The 13,173-nt window shown below is 41.5% G+C and overlaps 1 protein-coding gene across 8 annotated transcripts in view; it reads left to right on the forward strand.

Moving 5' to 3' along the window:
- The first annotated feature begins 5,903 nt into the window (after positions 1-5,903).
- cntrob (centrobin, centrosomal BRCA2 interacting protein) overlaps positions 5,904-13,173 on the forward strand; it is a 31,085-nt gene continuing 23,815 nt past the window's right edge. For 2 of the 8 annotated variants that reach the window (XM_023998318.2, XM_023998317.2), the window contains exons 1-4: positions 6,107-6,384; positions 7,022-7,280; positions 7,436-7,616; positions 7,701-7,788. In XM_023998318.2, coding sequence (XP_023854086.1) covers positions 7,024-7,280; positions 7,436-7,616; positions 7,701-7,788 — 526 coding nt within the window. In that variant the 5' untranslated portion in view covers positions 6,107-6,384; positions 7,022-7,023. Of the gene's footprint in view, positions 5,923-6,105; positions 6,414-7,021; positions 7,281-7,435; positions 7,617-7,700; positions 7,789-13,173 lie in introns of those variants that run through there. The other 6 variants (XM_023998319.2, XM_023998320.2, XM_023998316.2 and 3 more) reach the window with 5 other exon arrangements.

The following is a 13,173-nucleotide window of genomic DNA, read 5'->3' on the forward strand; positions in this document are numbered from 1 at the left end:
TCCGCTCAGGGATTTGATCCAGCAACCTTTCGGTTACTGGCCCAATGCTCTAACCTGCCACCCCCAATGTAGTGAAGTAAAAGTAAAAGTTGTCAAAATATAAATAGTAAAGTAAAGTACAGACAGGGGCGGAGCCAGAGTGGTGTCCAGGGTGGCACTGAACACCCTTGACATCTAATTGGCCACCCCGGGTGCCACCGCAGAATTTAATTCGCTACTGCCAGTTTGATGCTGATTGACATCTCATTTCACCTCTTGTTGAAAGGAGCATTTATTTTGACGTTTTCAAATTGAGGACGAGGAAGAGAGAATATTAACGTTGGTTGCGAGATACAGAAGAAAAAGAATAAGAAATACAGAAGAAGAAGAAGAGAGAATATTTTCACAGCTCCACGAGCTCTTTTCGCGATTGGCGAGAGCATCATATTTGAAGTAAGTTTTAAGGTTTAGCATCGGGTTTAGGTTTTCCTGAAAAACTTTTACGAAAGTCGAGTCGCTGTGTAAGTTAAAACCTCTCTGGGATATGTGGGACGGTAGCGTCCCACCTGGCCAACATCCAGTGAAAATGCAGAGCGCCAAATTCAAATAAATTACTATAAAAATTTAACTTTCATGAAATCACACATTCAATATACCAAATTAAAGCTACACTTGTTGTGAATCCAACCAACGTGTCAGATTCAAAAATGCTTTACGGCGAAAGCAAACAATGCTATTATCTGAGGATAGCACCCCAGCTAACAATCACAGACCATCATATTTCAACCCTCCCGGCGCGACACAAAACGCAGAAATAAAGATAGAATTCATGCCTTACCTTTGACGAGCTTCTTCTGTTGGCACTCCAATATGTCCCATAAACATCACAAATGGTCCTTTTGTTCGATTAATTCCGTCGATATATATCCAAAACGTCAATTTATTTGGCGCGTTTGATCCAGAAAAACACCGGTTCCAACTTGCACAACGTGACTACAAAATATCTCAAAAGTTACCTGTAAGCTTTGTCCAAACATTTCAAACTACTTTTGTAATACAACTTTAGGTATTTTTTTTTACGTAAATAATCGATAAAATTGAAGACGGATCTATCTGTTTTCAATACAGGAGGACAACAAACTAACGCTACTTTTCTAGTCTTGCGCAACTCTCAAACAGTACACATAACGTTACACTGATTCAAGATGGCAGTACTTCTTCATTGCACAAAGGAATAACCTCAACCAATTTCTAAAGACTGTTGACATCCAGTGGAAGGGATAGGAACTGCAGGAAGGTCCCTTAGAAATCTGGATTCCCAATGAAACCCCATTGAAAAGAGTGACCTAAAAAAAAATACATCTGAATGGTTTGTCCTCGGGGTTTTGCCTGCCAAATAAGTTATGTTATAGTCACAGACATGATTCAAACAGTTTCAGAAACTTCAGAGTGTTTTCTATCCAATACTACTAATAATATACATATATTAGCATCTGGGACTGAGTAGGAGGCAGTTTACTCTGGGCACGCTTTTCATCCAAACGTGAAAATGCTGCCCTCTATCCTAGAGAAGTTAACGTTAGACTTTTGGCTCCATTAACAGTTAATCAGATAAGAGAGATCGGTTCCCAATTTAGACTAACATTACGTTTACATCTGTGGTAGTAATACATGCATATACAGTGCAGTGTTGTAAATTACAGTATACGAATGTTTAGCTAATGTGGGGTAACTAGTAGGCCACAGCTGTCTGTGTTCAGCAAGTTAATATTCAGCAATTTGAAATCCATTTAACTCAGTTAGATTTTCGTACTTGAACTCAAAACGAACAATTGTTTTTATCTATTAACGTTATTCAAAAGATTACCACAATTTGCAGATAGACTGTTTGCTACCGTAAAGATGTAAGAAATTATAGCTAACTAAAGTTACTTACTGCAGAGTAGGGCTAGCCATGATCTGACTAGTACCTTAGGCTGGTAGTTGATTTTAAGGTACTGTTATGATAATGTGGATTTGTAATTAAGATTGAGAATGGCTGTGGCATTTTTATTTTGATTATTCACTAATGGTTATTGTGTTATTAACACTAATGTGTTATTTTAATGTAATAGCTGTATCAAGGGATGACACAGAGGCTCTGAGCTAGACAGAGCTGCCAGGAGATGTCATCGAGCGCCTCCCAAACGCATCAAGCACCAGATATGCTGTTCCAAAAGGACCCAATGGTAGGCCAGGCCTATACTTTAAACTACACATGTTAGTTAGCAGCTGTTAGTATCTAATCTTGTGGATCCCTTAATTATACATTTCCATAGAGATATGACACATTATTTAACGTGTATTTCAGACATTTCAAGATCCAGAGAAGAGGGTCCTGTACAGCCGTGTTTGAAAACATTTCCCAGAACACAGCATGGTACTAGGAAAAGGGCTTTCAACAGCTCCTGGTATAAGGACAATTCATGGCTTGAATATTCTGTAAGTCAAGATTTGACTTGTTGTTTCACCTGTAGTCATTTTTCTCTGCCCAATACACCTGAATCTGCCTTCACATCACAGTCAGATTCTGTGTTTAAGCTCCATTCGAAGGCAGAGCATCATATCAATGCTATGTATGCTTGGAATCAGCATAAAAGGGCTATTGACTGCAACTCATCAATGTTAGATGTCATAAATGAGGACYGTAAAAAGAATGTGGGGGAAAACTGTACTTACATTAAAACAATTGCAGTTGTGCTCCTATTAACTGACATTCAAAATATATCGCAGGGAGGTCATCGAGAGTCTGATTACTCTCACAGCAAGGGTAATTTTTGACAATCTTAGAAGAAATAGCAAAGCATGACCCTCTCATAGAGAAAAGGACGAATGCATGTGGCAATGCTAAGTACACAAGCCACCAAATCCAGAACGAAGTTCTTGAGGGCTTAGCTGAGATAGTACAAAGTGAAATAAGGATAGAAGTAAAAGAAGGTGACATTTTTTGTGTAATTGCAGATGAAACCAAAGATTTAACGAAAAAATAACAAATGTCTTTAGTTGTGATGTACTATTAGAACGGGGCCATCCACAAAAGCTTTGTACACTTTCAGTCAGCTGAAATCTTAGATGCAGAAGGTCTCACAAAAATGATCATTGATTGCCTTGAAAAACGTGGTCTGGACTACAGATATAATATTGTGGGGAAAGGCTATGATGGTGCATCCGTCATCAGCGGAAAGCATTCTGGTGTGTCTGCACGGATTAAAAACAGTGCAAGATTTGCATTTTATGTGCACTGTAATGCACATCGTTTGAATTTGGTTCTTGTCGATGCTGTAAAATCAGTGCCTGAGGCAATTACATTTTTGCTCTCCTGCAGAAGCTTTATAACTTTGTATCTGGCTCGTACGTTCATCTCATATGGCTTGCAGTTCAGAAAGAGCTGTATCTGCAGCAGCAGCCCAGGGAACTACAGAGACTGTCGGRTGTAAGGTGGGCATGCAGATACATGGCATGCAGTAATCTGAGGGACAGGCTTCCAGCAGTTCTGAGAGTGCTACAGGATATCACACTTGAAAATAGTGGTGATAGATCAATGGAGTTAAGGGGTGCCCGTATAGACACATTACAGGACTACAGAAGTGAGGGTAACTTTGAAGAACTATGGAAAGAGGTTGAAGAGATTGCAGAGCACTGCAAAACATGTGTACAAACAGTGTGTAAAAGACAGCCTAAAAGAAGCTTAAGATTTCACGACTCATTGATGATGAGCACTGTAGGACAGAAAAATAGTGAACAAAGTGATGGTGAGAGCTTCCAAAGAGCTATCTTTTATCAGGTGCTTGACAGTCTCACAGCTGAGCTGCAAAGGCGTTTTCAAAGAATAATTGCGAGATATTGCAAGGGGTCCAGTCTCTCAACGAAAAGAGTACAACATTCTTAAATGAGGAGCCTCTGTTTGCCTTTCCTCAGACTTTCGAGTCAGATTTTAGAGGACCTCAAACATGAGGTTCATCAAACCAAGCGGCTTCTTGATAGGAGAGAGAAAAGTGTAAGGGACAGACCGTCTACTCTCCTTGACTTTGTTGTGTTTCTAGAACCTTGTAAAGAGGACTTCCATGAGCTATTTCGACTTTGTAAGATTTCTGTTGTTACACCAGTCAGCAATGCTTCTTGCGAGAGAAAGTTCTCAGCTCTAAAACTGATTAAAACCCACCTTAGGACAACGATGGTTGATGACAGGTTAAGTCACCTCGGAATTCTCAGTGTTGAGTCAAGGAGGGCACGCTCCTCCAACATGGAGGAGTTTGTGAAACATTTAGCCAGTTCTCACCAGAACCACAGAATTATGCTGTTTTAAATCTACCTAGGATAATTTGGCACTTAGGCGGTCCCCCCTGGTCATGATTAAAACCTGCACTGTGTACTAACTAGTACACTGACATTCTAAAATGATAAATCCACAGATTTAATTTGGTCTTGATTAGGCCAATTCCAAAACTTTTCTTTGTTATTAGTTAACATAATATATATGAGCGTAAATATGATACAGTAAGTTTGTAATACTGATGGGCATCAAAATTATTTATATTTTTCAAGTCCATTTCTGCTTGATACCTGGTATGTCAAATTGCAGTGTTTTTTTGTCAATATAATTTTTTGTAAATAAACTATGCAATTTATGCAACACAAAAATGCTATTTTATCTACTTGGTGCTTGAGCTTTATTTTCTGGATGTTCAACACTTATAGACCCAGATTATATATTCATGAAAACAGAGTGACCCAAATCTCCAGTATGTGAGTATAGTACAGTGTGTGTGTGTGTGTGTGTGTGTGTGTGTGTGTGTGTGTGTGTGTGTGTGCGTGCGTGCGTGTGCGCGTGCGCGTGTGCGTGTGTGTGTGTGCGTGCGTGTGCGCGCGTGTGCGCGTGTGTGTGCGTGTGTGTGCGTGTGAGCGTGTGCATGTGTGAGAGATGATAAAGAATTCTAGTGAAGTAACCCTTTTGGACCACACTATCTGCCACATTGAAAAACTCTGGGTTAAGTGAATTATCACTTCTATCTCTAATCACCAATCATAGGATTCATTCATGCTCCTTAGATGCTAGGTTATAGTTACACACATTTTTTTATCATGGTCTATGTGTAACAGATGTAAATCGCACTCTCCGTTGTGTTTTGTCCAAATAAATCACCCCAGCCAGTGGTCCCAGTTAAGCATTATTTATTTCTGTTGTTAAATAGGAAACAGCACGTTAGTTGTTTTTACATTAACATTTTAGTCATTTAGCAGACACTCTTATCCAGAGCGACTTACAGTAGAGTGCATACATTTTATTAGATTTTACATACTGAGACAAGGATATYCCTACCGGCCAAACCCTCCCTAACCCGGACGACGCTATGCCAATTGTGCGTCGCCCCACGGACCTCCCGGTTGCGGCCGGCTGCGACAGAGCCTGGGCGTGAATCCAGAGACTCTGGTGGCGCAGCTAGCACTGCGATGCTGTGCCCTAGACCACTGCGCCACCCGGGAGACTTTTTTACTTACTAATTGCATCGAACATGTTTTAGACCTTGTTTGTGGAAAACTGTTTTTAACTATAATTCATGGTTGCAAAATGCTAAAAATTGTCCATAGTGTTCCTTTCATCTCGACTACCCAGTTGTGCAGGGCTTAACAATGTTGATGGCTGTCGATGGTAAAATTTCTTGCATCACGTTTTCATACTGGGGAGACCTGAAGTTCGCGATCTCCCCTTATCTGTATGCAGGACCAATCACAACACGCCATATTGTCATCAGAGTTGAACCAACCAATAAGAATGCTTGAACATTGAATACACCTTTCTTTAGAGGCAAGTGGAAACATAACCAACCCTGTTACATTTGGACCCCCGAAGTAGCCTTGGACACCCCCTGGCCACCCCATGTATAAAACTCTAGCTCTGCCACTGTAAGTAGTACTTCAAATTATTTTTACTTGAGTACTTTACACAACTGTTTGTATGAAGGTTACCCAACCACCACAAATATTTTCCGTTTTTAGGGATATTTTTATTTTCAACATGCACATTAGGTGGCGGCATTCACATTCGAACGCCATTATACCAGAGAAGAAGAAGGAAACTACTGGTGTGTGGACTTTAATACCGGACGTGTCGTATCTTAAACAAGCGAAGTGCCGCTAGTTAACACAGGCAAGCGCGGTTTTTTAAATGATTGTTTTTTAAATCAGGCCCAGGGAGTTTTTATTTTTTCCCCGTTAGCTAACGTTAGTACTGTACCAAAGAGCATCAATATACTGACTAGATGTTGATAGCCTTCTGGTAACGTTAGCTAGAAGCTACCACTGAAGGATAGCTTGGTACAGTAGTTAGCTATCTACTACCTTTTCGCGCCCGGGAGTTTTCCGATGGTACGTACACAGCCACTCTCAACCGATAGGTAGGGTGGGATTGTGTGCTTGTTAGCCTAACCAGAGTCATACTAAACTAATGTCTCTTGTTAGTTAGCTGAGCTTGTTTTACCGTTATGCGTCACTATAATCTACAGTACACTAGCTTGATTTGAAAATGTGTAGCTAGTTAGCTATTTGCTAGCAATGTCTCACTTGTTCGTCTCCCATATATTGCTAGCTGTCATAACTTTATACAGCCAATTTTTAGGATTAGTCACTTCCTGTTGCTGGACTACCGACGTTGCCACAACAAACAAAGGCATCAAAATTGCCTAGTTAACGTTAGTTGACTAACATTACCTCTGCCTTATTTGCTCACTAAGTTGGCTAACGTTAATGTTTTGGTTTGTTGCTAGTTAACTAGCGAATTAAATATGAACTTTTTTTTAGAACAATCAAATGTACCGCTACAGTTAACGTTAGTTAGTTTGCTAGCTAAGTAACGTTAGCTGACGAATGAGTTCACTGCGAAAGTTATTGTTTGTGAACATAAGTAGCTAACATTGGTTAGCTATGAACTGTAACTAGCTCATGTGGTTGGTGATTGTACAGAAACTCTTTGACTGATTTAGTATTTTCTACACTGACTGTTCAGGGATGGCATCAACCAGGTGTGAAGAACTATTAAGTGACAAAGAACCTTTGCATATATCAGCCCCCACCTCTCCTCCCCCCATTTCTCTCACTGCTTCCCTTTCTAAACAAGCCCCCCCCTCTCTGATCCGCTCCTGGCCTTCCTCGCACCGTTCCCCGTGGGATGAGTCTTGTGAGGTCACAGCTCGCCTCTACTCCTCGCTGCAACTCACCCGAGACCTCCAGGCCAAAGGTCAACCATCACCAGGCCACACTCACAGGTAACCCTGGCCCTGTCCAGAAACAATCCCTATGCTCACAGAAACAACCTCACCCCCGTCTTGCCCAGAAATAAGACTGGGTTTTCAACATGCAAATAGACAGACTGGTTGATGGAGTGTCATGTCTCACTCTAACTATCTCTGTGTGTCTCCAGACAGGTGTCATTTCAGTTGTCTTCTCCTCAGCGGGGGGGGGGTAAGGCTAGACCCCCCGAGAACCTCCACACCCCCTCCCCCGGGGGGAGACAGGAGGAGAAGGGAGAGGAAGATAGGGTGTTGGTAGAGGAGATGGGTGTTAATCTCCAGACCAGTGTGGACTACAGCAACAGACTCACTGTAACTAACCCCTTACATCCGACACGTGTTTGTTGTATGTATGCGACGTGTGTGTGTGACTTCATGTTGGTGTGTTGGTTGCAGAATGGCAGGAGACATATCCAGGACATGGAGAATGTCAGAGCTCACCTTCAAACCATGCTGAGAAGCACACCCACATTGGAGTCTGAGGGTGAGACCCTGGGGAGACTCCTTCTATCCCAAACCAACCCATAGCCTGTACCCCCATAGGCACAGATCATAGAGGAATGAATGGATGTCCACAATATGTCACAAAAATCCACCTGACTTGTCAGAGGGCAAGATGGAGGTGAAACTAGGGTTGGGTGATATTATGATGGCATTTTCTATTGACGATGATTGACAGCCATCGTCTATGGTGACGACATGTGACAGATGATGGTTTAGCGTATTTGAACTTGACTGGTGCCGTGGAGTAAAAAAAGTATCGCAGGACAAGTGACATTCTAATTAGCCTATTCCTATTTGCTATAGCCTAGTGGTCACCAACCTTTTCAAGCCTAAGATCACATCCCAAGTCCAAATGTAAACCAAGATCTACCACTTGCAAAAAATGACGAAAAACAAGACAATGGAGTTCCACTTTGACGTTCTTTATTTTGTTACCTGTCAGTCACAAGCAAAGTATTCATTTAATTATTTATATAGTATAATCAGAAGTGCAACTGTCATTGATAAGTCATATTACATTTTTCAATATTTCCACAGGCCGATTACTCATTAATCATTCATATACAGTTGAAGTTGGAAGTTTACATACACTTGGTTATTAAAACTTGTTTTTCAACCACTCCACAAAATTCTTGTTAAACTAGTTTTGGCTAGTCGGTTAGGACATCTACTTTGTGCATGACACAAGTAATTTTTCCAACAATTGTTTACAGAAAGATTATTTATCTTATAATTCACTGTATCACAATTCCAGTGGGTCATACACTAAGTTGACTGTGCCTTTAAACAGCTTGGAAAATTCCAGAAAATGATGTCATGGCTTTAGAAGCTTCTGATGGGCTAATTGACATCATTGGAGTCAATTGGAGGTGTACCTGTGGATGTATTTCAAGGCCTACCTTCAAACTCAGTGCCTCTTTGCTTGACATGGGTAAATCAAATGAAATCAGCCAAGACCTCAGAATTTTTTTTTAGACCTCCACAAGTCTGGTTCAGCAATTTACAAATGCCTGAAGGTACCACGTTCATCTGTGCAAACAATAGTACGCAAGTATAAGCACCAAGGGACCACGCAGCTGTCATACCGCTCAGGGAGGAGACGCGCTCTGTCTCTTAGAGAATAACGTACTTTGATGCGAGAAGTGCAAATCAATCCCAGAACAACAGCAAAGGACCTTGTGAAGATGCTGGAGGAAACGGGTACAAAAGTTCTACACCTGCATTGTTTGGGGTTTTAGGCTGGGTTTCTGTACAGCACTTTGAGATATCAGCTGATGTAAAAAGAGCTTTATAAATACATTTGATATATCCACAGTAAAACGAGTCCTATATCGACAACCTGAAAGGCCGCTCAGCAAGGAAGCAGCCACTGCTCCAAAACCGCCATAAAAAAAGCCAGACTATGGTTTGCAAGTGCACATGGGGACAAAGATYGTACTTTTTGGAGAAATGTCCTCTGGTCTGATGAAACAAAAATAGAACTGTTTGGCCATACTGACCATTGTTATGTTTGGAGGATAAAGGGGGAAGCTTGCAAGCCGAAGAACACCATCCCAACCGTGAAGCACGGTGGTGGCAGCATCATGTTGTGGGGGTGCTTTGCTTCAGGAGGGACTGGTTCACTTCAAAAAATAGATGGCAAGTTATGTGAATATATTGGAAGCAACATCTCAAGACATCAGTCAGGAAGTTAAAGCTTGGTCCCGAATGGGTCTTCCAAATGGACATTGACCCCAAGCATACTTCCAAAGTTGTGGCAAAATGGCTTAAGGATGACAAAGTCAAGGTATTGGAGTGACTATTACAAAGCCTTGACCTCAATCCTATAGAACATTTGTGGGCAGAACTGAAAAAGTGTGTGCGCGCAAGGAGGCCTACAAACCTGACTCAGTTACACCAGCTCTGTCAAGAGGAATGGGCCAAAATTCACCCAACTTATTGTGGGAAGCTTGTGGAAGGCTACCGGAAATGTTTGACCCAAGTTAAACAATTTAAAGGCAATGCTACCGAATACTAATTGAGTGTATGTAAACTTCTGACCCACTGGGAATGTGATGAAAGAAATAAAAGATGAAATAAATCATTCTCTCTACTATTATTTTGACATTTCACATTCTTAAAATAAAGTGGTGATCCTAACTGACCTAAGAAATGGCATTTTAACTAGGATTAAATGTTAGGAGTTGTGAAAAATGTAAATGTTGAGCTTGAGGGGATTTTAATCCTTCAACCGCTAAAGAGTGTCAGAAGTTAGGGGGTGTCCGATGTTGGGGTAAAATTAGCTAGGTGAAAACAAGTAGGTTTGCTGTGTGCCTTCACTCTGTTTTCCTCGTCACTGGGCCTGCTGTTTCAACAGGTTCTTTGTGCTGTCTGTCTTCCTATTTTCTCGCACTTTTTACCTTTTGTAGTGTCTGAAACTACACAATGTCTTGCGGGAACCTACACAATGTTATTACAAAACTGAATTTTTCACAATGTATCAAAATAAAGTACTTTCCCACACTACCTCAACCAGGTGCAAATTAGGGGAGGAGCACAAAAAATAAATAGCTTTGCATGTGTGACTCCTTACCACAATCAATCAGTATGGCAAAAATAATCTCTGCTCAGAGGGCCTTAGAAATTATTTTTGCAGAGGGAGGAGTGTCTTCCACTTTGGAAGATTAAGAATTTTCCTGTGTCTGTCAATTCTGAGTCTGGACAGTGAGTTGAAAGAAGTGGATGAGATTGACCCTCAGCCAGGACCAGCCCGTCAGCAGCCTGCAGGAGGAGAAATATTGATGTCATTTCCGGGGAATGAGCCACACTATATGGCGTTGAACCCAGATTGGAACAGAGGGAAGCTCGGCCGACGTATCCCTAGTGTCCTACGTGTCAAAGAAAGGAAAAATGTGGTACTCATGAGTGCCCTGAATAAAAATAACTAATCATAATGGATTATAATGCTACAAAAGTAGGGTGGACCATTTAGACAAGCTGGTGACTGGCTACAGCTGCGAACATTGGGTGCATAACAGCATGAACACCACACAAGGGGTAAGCTTATTAAGAAATCCATGCGGGCTGGGAAAACCCATACATGCGAGGTTGAAATCCAAATGGCCAATAACCTTGGGGTCCATGGGTCCTTAAGCACTCTTAAATTAATTTATCTGATTTAAAGGCCTCAAGTCTTAAAATATATTAAATTCAGTTTTCAAAGGTTTTAAATGCGACAGCGGTGAATGAATTGTTTCCGTTATATTGTGCCGCCACTTAATTGTTGCCACCGTGGCAAAAAAGAGGAAAAAATATACAAAAAATACTTCAGGCACAGATGCCTCTGTGTGTGCCAGTGCGAGTCGGGTGGTTGCCAGAGGACAAAGCAAGGTAGCCTAAACAATTTGATAGACGACAACACAATGTCATTTTCGTGCGAGAGTATGTGCTAGACTGCGGCTTCTCCTTGTTACCTGTTTAGCAACAGTGTTATCTCGTTAACTTTTATTTGTTAGTTATTCTTCTGTTTTTCATGTAAATTGACCCCCGCCGTCAATCTCATTATGTTTCCGCTCTCTTTCTGTTGCTCTGCTGGCGGGGATTGTGTTTCACGTGTTTTTTACTGTGTGCTCTAGTTCTAGATGGTTTAGAGTAGGCTAGTTGGGCTCTGGCTTGCTGCTTTGCTAACCGTGGTGGTTTCTGTGTGGATTCATCTGACATTTTATTTGATCTAAATCGCTGTCATGCACCTGCTAACGGGCTCCTCTCTGTTCCTCCTGTTTGCTCTCTGCCCTGGAATAGTATGGATTCCCACTCCCTGTTTTATCCCGACCAAATACTACTCCCCCCTGATTTTTCACCGCATGAATAATAACTATCGGCTCCGGCTCTCCTATGATGTCCTTATCCCGCCCACTCATCGGGCATCCTACGTAGACGCTGCTACCTGCATCGTGGCTCACGTCGCAACTGGTCTGTCAACTATACTACTGGTAGCAACATTAACTCTCTCGTCTCACTCACACCCTACTTCCAATCCATCTTGTACAGTAAACCATGACTGCCTACGTCCCCTTCAACCTACTGTACCACTATCCATAAACTCAACTCTGTCTCACAATACTAACTTTGCTCGCCTCAGCACCCGATCAATGAACAAAGCCCCCTTGCTCCATGAACTAATATCTGACAACAAGCTAGACTTCCTCCTCCTAACTGAAACTTGGCAACAACCCGGTGATTTATTTTCTCTTAACCAAGATACTCCTGCTGGTTATGACTACCTGTGTCACCCGCACTCCACCAGCCGTGATGGCGCCCTTGCTGTACTGTATACTGTAACTCTAAATCAAAATAACTGAACTCTGTCCCTACTGTCTCATTTGAATACATTGCTTACAAATCATCCTGCTCTATTACCACTATCCTTGTGTACCGTCTTCCTAAAGCTAATGAATATATTATTCTGGATCCTATTTTGACATGTTGCAAATCAAAATATCGGTCATGCTTTCCCTGAAGATGTTAGATGAAATAGCTAACTACTTCCATGTCTTACTTGGCACTGGAAAAAGTCATTCTAGAGTCCTCACGCTTAGCTACTTTGCTTCAAAGTATAGCCATTGATACCAGATTCACTGAATGAGGGAATTCTTTTTTACTTTTTGGTTGTAGGCCAATGTTCTAATGTTATAGCATAATACCTCCAAGAGAGTTACTGGTTGTGTAGACTTTTGTTCCAGCCCTACTCTTTTATACACCCGCTCTTTTATACACCCGCTTCAACAAATGCTGCTCAACAGGAACTTGTTAAGCTGACTCGGGTGTGTTTGAGCAGTGCTGGATCAAAAGGCTGCACACCCAGAAGCCTAGCTCTCCGGATTTAGAGTTGACCATGTTTTATACAGTAACAGTGCTGTATATTTGACTTTAAGGCATTTTTTACATAGTGGTATCATAATGGTATTATCATTCTAAGCTGATATTGGTATCAAAGGAAACATTTTGACCACTTAGTGTATCTAGTGAATGATTAGCCATTGGGAAACCCCATGCTTCAGCCATCTATAGTCTAGCCACTATGCTACAACATCCGTTAGGCTACAGGAGAATGCTCATTGCTAAAATAGCACACCTGCCTAATATGAGCCTGTAGGCCGTAGCCTTTGGTGAACGAGCCAGCCCTAAAAATACAACTTTTTGCCAACATGGGCTTCTTTCTAGAAAGGAATATAGACAGTTGTGTGGCGCACGCAGGCCTCAACAGTTTTATTAAATTGCATTCTAAGTGGCATTAAAAAGGTCTTGTCTTATATTCAATTTCATGGGACCTACACATATCCTGAACCTATTCTCCGACTATCATAAAAGCTTTAAGATAAGTAAA

Source organism: Salvelinus sp. IW2-2015, linkage group LG13, assembly GCF_002910315.2.
Source record: "Salvelinus sp. IW2-2015 linkage group LG13, ASM291031v2, whole genome shotgun sequence".
Classification (NCBI taxonomy): domain Eukaryota; kingdom Metazoa; phylum Chordata; class Actinopteri; order Salmoniformes; family Salmonidae; genus Salvelinus; species Salvelinus sp. IW2-2015.